The 7,950-nt window shown below is 39.9% G+C and overlaps 1 protein-coding gene across 1 annotated transcript; it reads left to right on the top strand.

Annotated features, from left to right (window-relative positions):
- Window positions 1–620: 620 nt before the first annotated feature.
- On the top strand, window positions 621–4,068 carry LOC135555906 (heme-binding protein 2-like). The gene is made up of 7 exons (XM_064988711.1): window positions 621–726; window positions 948–1,007; window positions 1,367–1,448; window positions 1,876–1,996; window positions 2,194–2,333; window positions 2,564–2,727; window positions 2,848–4,068. Coding segments are annotated over exons 1-7 (648 nt in total). The 5' UTR covers window positions 621–724; the 3' UTR covers window positions 2,927–4,068.
- Window positions 4,069–7,950: the final 3,882 nt, after the last annotated feature.

Below are 7,950 nucleotides of genomic sequence, written 5' to 3'. Positions count from 1 at the left end.
TAAATGTCAGGAATTGTGAACAACTGAGCGCAAATGTAGTTGGCTAAGGCGTATGTAAACTTCTGACTTCAACTGCATATGCCAAACAAATCCTCTCCAGCTCTTTGGTCAAACTCGAGTGGTGGTGAATACAGTCATCATATAATCATTTATAATGAACATAAAATCTTGGGTAATTGCGTCAGATACCATATCAGGACAAAGGGTCCATGTTAGCACCAGTTATAAACAAGGCTTCTTACTCCATTCCTCACTAGTGATTGGTAAAGTCGACCCAGAAGTGCTCAGTGAACAAACTGCATACATCCAAGTGCTATGTACTTCCTCTAAACGTGGCAGCCAAGCTGTTATTGCGAAACTGACTTTCTATTTTCCAAAAAGAAATATATAACAGTCGGATCTAGTCACAGCCTCTTTCTCATTATCCTATGCTCTTTTTCAAAGACACATCAAGACTGATCGTCTCGAATTATCTAACTTGGCACACACATTTATAAACCACCTGGTTTTCTCTTCAGCTGGTTAACTAATCCCATTGCACATATTTGTCGAGGCCCCCGGGGCCATTCTGCAGTGAAGTGGGTGTGTCTCACAAGTTTTGGGAAGGGGTCCAGGATTTATTTCATAACCCTCAGTTGGTATAAATAGTTTCTCTGCAAGCATTTCCCTCAGGCCAGTGGATGCATCTGAACTGAGCTGATCTAAAAGACACACATTCAGCACCATGTAAGTAGAAATGATAGTCTCGTTGCTTTGATATGTTTCATTTGACTTGTGATGGTGTTAATTATTAAAGGGAGAATGATTTCTATAGAAATTGGAAGTTGTAGCATTATAATTTGGAAACTGTCTTAAAGTATTACAATAGTAATCATTAATGTCTGAATAATAGATTTTTCATGTGATGTGCACCTAATAATGACACTGACTGTTTGTGTGTACTTCAGGGTTTATTTTGTAGGGTTGGTTGGCTTGCTTCTCATCTTGACTGCTGAAGCCAGAATTGGGTAAGGAAGTTATAATGCACATCTGTTATTACTTTCCTCACATCGTAACCACACGTTTGAATATTATAGTGAATGTTTGAATATTCATATTGAATAATTTTATTTTACCTGCATTTAACTAGGCAAGTCAGTTAAGAACAAATTCTTATTTTCAATGACGACCTAGGAACAGTGGGTTAACTGCCTGTTCAGGGGCAGAACGACAGATTTGTACCTTGTCAGCTCGGGGGATTGAACTTGCAACCTTCCGGTTACTAGTCCAACGCTCTAACCACTAGGCTACACTGCCGCCCGGTTGATGTTGTGCAATATTTTCTGAATTTCTCCATGATTGATTTGTTTTCCACTGATCCCTATAGGAGCTCCTCTGAGTCGAGCTTCTGCACCGAGTCAAGGGAATGTCTGCTGTATGATCTGGTGTGCAAGAATGACGATTATGAGGTGAGTTCATTGTAAAGCACAAATTAATGGCACATAAAACGGAGTCAGGGGTGTTATTTGTGACCACATTTTTTGGTGGATCGTTTAGGTTTCTGTCAGGGTTGCAGATAAAATACATTTTCATTTTCATCAGAATATCGTTTATCAACATGATAATAATAATGATCATTTTCCATAAAATGTTAAAAACAGACGAATTGTACCTGCATGCGTAAAACAGGAGCTTCCCCCAATCCCCACCCTGCTACCAAGGTGCCATCCACCTGACAAGTCCCCAAGTCCCCAAGTCCCCAAGTCCCAGAAATCAGGATTCCCACCACTTTCTACTGGATCAAGACACCAGAGTTGCTCCCCCTGCATCCAACATCTGTAACTCAGCACGTTCTCCAACACAGGACTCTGAGTAAAGTTTGTGTCTGTATTACAGGTGCGCCACTATGACTCGGTGAAATGGGTGTCGACAGACGAGGAAAGCTACATCATGGACAAGGCCATGTACACTGCCTTCCAGAGACTCTTCAAATACATCACCGGCTCCAACGAGGCTGGTGTGTGTGTGTGTGTGTGTGTGTGTGTGTGTGTGTGTGTGTGTGTGTGTGTGTGTGTGTGTGTGTGTGTGTGTGTGTGTGTGTGTGTGTGTGTGTGTGTGTGTGTGTGTGTGTGTGTGTGTGTGTGTGTGTGTGTGCGTGCGTGTGTATATTAATCTATTTGTGTGTGTGTGTGTGGATGCACATTTTTCCTATAGGCGTCAACATTGACATGACAACTCCGGTGACTGTCAAAATTGAGGAGAAGAAGAGGTTGTGGCAGTCGTCTGTCTTCACCCTCAACTTCCTCCTGCCGTCTGACTATCAGTTGACTCCTCCCGAACCCACTGATGGCAGTGTAAGACTCAATAGATCCTACAGCTTATGCAGCTTTTCTAGAGTGCCCGGTGGTTGGGGTTTGCCAATTTGGGAGTATTCTATTGGTGCCATTGTGCAAGAAAAGCTTAATCGAGCGCAGTTAAAATATTAAAAAGAACATAAATACCATTTGAACCCATGTCAAGTATGTCATGTTTTTTTAAAGACCGTGGTTAACAATGTGGATGTCTTTGTGATTTCCCTGTGCAGGTATATTTTACAGAGACGCCAGACATGAACGTGTACGTGAGGAGCTACGGTGGATGGATGATGTCTTTGACATCCAGTGTAAACTCAATGCTGCTGAAAAGGCAGCTAGACAAAGTCCAGGCCACCTACAACAAAGACTACCACTATGCTGTGGGATATGACAGGTGATAGCACAGATACAAATCCTTCAATATACTCATATCCAACATCCAACACAATTCCACCAAAATACTTTTTCAAACATACTTTAATATTTTGTGTGTGTGTGTGTATGTGTCCTACAGCCCAATGAAGATTCTGAATAGGCACAACGAGGTGTGGTACATGGTTGAGGGAGAGCCTGTTTGCCCTACCTCCTCCTGAACATCCTCCTCCATTACTGCTGAGTCTGGCATAACCACTTTGAGGAGGACCAATGGGAGGTGCATGGTAGACTGTGAACATCTGAGAAAATGTGGTTTGGGGGCAAAAAAGATATTAACTAAGACATGTGTCTCTGATCTGGTGGCACTATAATCCAAAATCAATATGCCACATACTATAGAGTGTATACTGTATAATTTGCTCGTTCTTATTCAGAGTTCAGTTTGTTAGGAAGGTGCCTTGCCCCCCCCCCCCGACCCATAATTCGAACTCTGTACGTATTGACATGTTCTAACAATGTGGGGTGAATGTAGATGTAGACAGGGATACATTTGTACTAAAGTCTGTTTATGAAAAGTAACTTCCCTTTTGACAAACTACTACATTCAATGTTGAACATGATTTGGATCTTTTGTCTGTGTTGAGTTTGTTCCCTTAAATATATGCCAAACAAATCCTCTCCAGCTCTTTGGTAAAACTTGAGTGGTGGTACATACAGTATGATTATAATGAACATAAAATCTTGGGTCATTGTGTCAGAAACCATATTTGTTACATAGTCTGTCCATGAGAGACTATGATGAACATTACAAATTATTTTTTTTCCAGTCACTCCTTTCACAAATACAGTGAAGTCATATTTGAAAGCCATAAAAATCTCATTTGTTTGTTATTATTCAGCGGTGCCCCCAACACAAGGCCACTATACGCCACTTTTTTGCCATTCAGGGCATGTTCTAAGAAAACATCTCAAATACAGATCACAAGTAAGTACACTCTTAGAAAAAAAAGGGTTCCAAAAGGTTCTTTACTGAGGAATGAGGTTCAACCAAGAACTAATTTGATCAGAAGAACCCTTGTTGGAAGACAAGGGTTCTTTATCAGTCAAAGGGTTCTACCTAGAACCTTTAACATCCTAAGAACCATTTTTAGAAGAAAGGGTTCTTGGATAATTCTTTGAAAGGCAAGAAGGATTCTATATGGAACAATATATAATATTTCCCAGCATGCTCTTTTTCAGGGAGATTTTCTGAATAGATTGTTTAAACTGTAATATCTGTGTTTTTGCATGTACTGTACATTGATCAGTTGATTCATGTTATGCTTCACAAAGATAAAGAACATACTGTTTTCTAAACTAATCCAATCGATTAGTAATTGGATTTATTCCACCCGTTACTAAGATGAGTTTTTCAGTTTAAATGATTGAGGTCGTCTCAATTTTCAATCTTCTCTCTGTAGAATCTTTCAGAGATGGTTGTAGGATGAACCGTTAGATTATAAAATTGTTATTGGTAGAACCCTTCATAGAGGGTTCTAGGTAAAACCATATACAGGGGGTTCTTTCATGAACCAAACATAGAGGGTACTAGATAGAAGGGTTCCCATATGGGGACAAACTGAGGAACCATGTATGGTTCTACTTAACATATTTTTTTCTGAGTGTACACTGCACGACGCCAGGACAGCGGAGTCAATCACCACCTTCCGGAGACACCTGAAACCCCACCTCTTCAAGGAATACCTAGGATAGGATAAGCAATCCTTCTCACCCCCCCTTAATGATTTAGATGCACTATTGTAAAGTGGCTGTTCCACTGGATGTCAGAAGGTGAATTCACCAATTTGTAAGTCGCTCTGGATAAGAGCGTCTGCTAAATGACTTAAATGTAAATGTAATTATACACTGCAATGGGTAGGCATTCCCAGTCATGAACTCTGGCCTGCCCTGCTCTTGCAGATGTAAACCGCTTTGTTCTGCCTAACCAATGACTGTGCTGTGTATGGTGGCACCTCAGGAGGCGAGTCAATTTCAACAACAAAAAAGCCATATCTGTGCACACGGACCAGGCCTACTCATGTCCTGTTCAGTTTGAGAACGAGAAGTGAATATGATATGGAGGATCAGAGGTATTTTTTTATTTAAATTTTGCTAAGGCAGCAGCTACTTTTCCTGGGTCCAAAGCCTGCTACTGATATAATTGATTTTAATACAAATTAAATGGACCTGATTATATAAAGCAATCTATAACGAGGCTTTAGACCACAATGCTTTATGCTAGAAACAAGCTGTAAAATGCCAGGGAAAGATGTGACTCAGATACATATAAGAGATCTTTGGTTTGAGTCTATGACATTCAGAGGCTGCGCTACCACCTTCCATAGCCGAAGCGCAGTGGTGTACTAAATGCTCTTTTTTGAGGTGAAGGAGGGCAACAACAAAAAAGTCAATGACATCATCATTGAATATCGTTATAGAATAAGTGCATAAAATGCATCCTCCAATTGCAACGTATGCCTATATGCCCACACATCTTGTCTCAAAAACACAGTATTTGGTCCCATATTTCTTGCATGCAATGCAGAGTATGTGAGTGGAGCGGGGCTGGAGCAGAGCGAGGAGCTGACCGTGGTCCAATTTCACTGGAGCGTGGAGCGAGATTCCCAAAGGCTGTAAGCGTCGGCAGTTTCGCCCGCTCCAATTTCGCTCCAGCAGTGCTTACTTCAGGAGCTCAGGGCATGCCAGCTCCAGCATTCATTGGTAGTCTACTTGTGTGCTGCTAATAGCCAACTGCTTTGGATACTGTCATGGAGTTCGCTAAATATTTTCATAAAGAAACTAATAAAACACACAGATGCTAAATCAAGGAGACTTACGAAGATGATGACCAAGCGCAAGAGCGGGAGTGCGGTGATAGTGTCCACTGTTATGTGTAAGGTTTGGATGCCACCTGCTGGTATGGTGCTAAAACTGTTAGGTTATAGACCGGGTGTCAATTGTTCTACGCGCGGGACTTGGCAGTCACACACTGGTTACATGAAACATCCACAACTAAAGAATCATTGTGGAATCTGAAAATACACTTATCCCAAAAGTATGATGGTGTACTTACAATGTGCACATGTTAAAAGAAAGAAATGAGGTGGGTAGATAACTAAGTGTGTCATTGTAGCAAATTTTTATCAACAGAAAATCAGGTCACTTAAATGTTTCGTTCATTTTCGTTCTTATTATCTATATAGATTTTTGCCCAATAGGCCAGGCATATTCCCACTTTCAAGGAGCTTTCCGTTTTTATTGGGTTATTTTGCCTAAAAACTTATAGGCCTACCTATAGAAAAAACTTTGCATCTTTGACCAGCCTGGCAAGAGTGGCCAAAAAGGGTGTTTAGCATCCTCAGTTGCTCTGCAAGTGTGGGTAGGTGAAGCCACAGACTGGCCAAACTCGTGTTTCTAAAAATGAATTCAAAGGCACTAATAAGACATTTTTCGTTCAATTTTTATTTAATTCTAAGTAAGTCACAGCCTATATGCGCAATATATAGACTATAATAATTGTTTAAATGCTGCACGCTTTATGTCCCTACCAGCCTATTGTGTCGCACTCGCAAATGCTTCAGACTGTATTTCTTTGTAGGCTATATAGCCTTGAAATAATACCGAGGTAAATACGGTTTCAAGTTGGATATTCGAAGGATATTTACGCTTTCACACCACTTGAGCCACAGACTCCAAATAAGTGGCATGATACCAATTTGTAAGTCGCTCTGGATAAGAGCGTCTGCTAAATGACTTAAATGTAAATGTAAATGTAATTGGAAAAACTGCGCACAACATTGCACAGGTCTTATTTTCACGATTTGGACATTAATTCACTTTCCAAAGCTAATAAACATGTGGAAATGTGAGCAGCATTTTGTATTCCTAGTTGAATTAGTTAGAGCGTGAACAAAGAACAAACTTTTTTTACATTCATATTTCAATAGCTCCTTGGTCATGTGACCTACTTGACTCAAACACGGTTCAGAATGTCCACTGACTACCCTTTTTTTATATTGCACACCCTTTAGTTGGTCAATTTTCATCTCACTCGATTTTACACAAATATTTCAAACTTTCTCATTTCAATACTGCCTTTGTCCTGTCAATTACACACCTAAGAAGCGTGCAGTGGTTATACACTCATATTGTATAAACTCTAGTCATGTATCTTCTATATTGTTGTAGATTAATATTAGTTTGACAATTAGGGGGTTCAGTCCAGTGTTGTGTTTACCCTTTTCTGTCATATTTATCTATAATAAATTGGTAGTTCTAAGTACTTATTTTCCCTGTTTTTTAATTTTTCCTCAGTATTTAACAGCGGTACACTATAGGAGCGAGACAGATGATATCTCCTTTCATCGTTAATATCAACCATAAATGAAAAGGGCAAAGTTCGAGAGTCATGCTATTAATTGTCCAAAGCAGGGATGGGGAGTGAGCTTGTGAGGTAGGCTGCAGTGGGTTTGCTGGTCAATACGTGTATTGAACATGTAACCACAGTAATGGTAGCCAGAAAATTAATTCATAAAAATGGAATATTGACAAATTAAACGGAAATTGTAGACCTTTAATCTTCCCAACATGTCAGATACTTTACTTCAAATAAATACAAAACATTTCAGTGGCTTGTTGTGAATGCACTCAAATATCAAGTCATTATCAGGTTATGTAAACTGCAGGCGAATACTCACAGTAGAAGGATTTGTGTTAATGTTACACTATATGAAAGTGATGCCATGAAAAGGATTCTTTCACGTTATCAAGCTCACGCCGACTGACAAATCCCTGCCTATTACTGTGAATTAAAAGAACATATGAAACATTGTTTTTCCACAAGGCCTACCTGTGTGCCTTCCTTTAAGCACCTCTGTTCGAACACCTCTCCTGTCCTTAATCCATACCACATACAGCCATTTGCAGATCTTTTCAGTGTCCATGTGAAAGATAGTTATTGCGAGCCTGGACCATTTGTTAACTTCAAAAACAATTTTTTAACACCCATGTAAAATGAAGGCCTGCAAAACTGCCTCTCTCCCTCCACCTTTATTCCACAGAGTTTCTGTGGCCTTTTTTAATACGTCTCATGTTTTTTCGATTGACGAAAACTAACCAATTACATTTTTAAGTTTGAAAAATTCATGTAAAAAAACATGTGAGATGAAAATGGACAAACTAAAGTGTGTGCAATGTGTAGGCC

This window comes from Oncorhynchus masou, chromosome 15 (assembly GCF_036934945.1).
Source record: "Oncorhynchus masou masou isolate Uvic2021 chromosome 15, UVic_Omas_1.1, whole genome shotgun sequence".
Taxonomy (NCBI): domain Eukaryota; kingdom Metazoa; phylum Chordata; class Actinopteri; order Salmoniformes; family Salmonidae; genus Oncorhynchus; species Oncorhynchus masou.
This window is presented reverse-complemented; position numbering and strand designations above follow the sequence as displayed.

Coding starts and splice junctions, on each gene's coding strand:
- LOC135555906 (XM_064988711.1), top strand. Junction 1,997..2,193: donor CACCGGCTCCAACGAGGCTG/GTGTGTGTGTGT, acceptor TTTTTCCTATAG/GCGTCAACATTGACATGACA. Junction 2,728..2,847: donor TATGCTGTGGGATATGACAG/GTGATAGCACAG, acceptor TGTGTCCTACAG/CCCAATGAAGATTCTGAATA.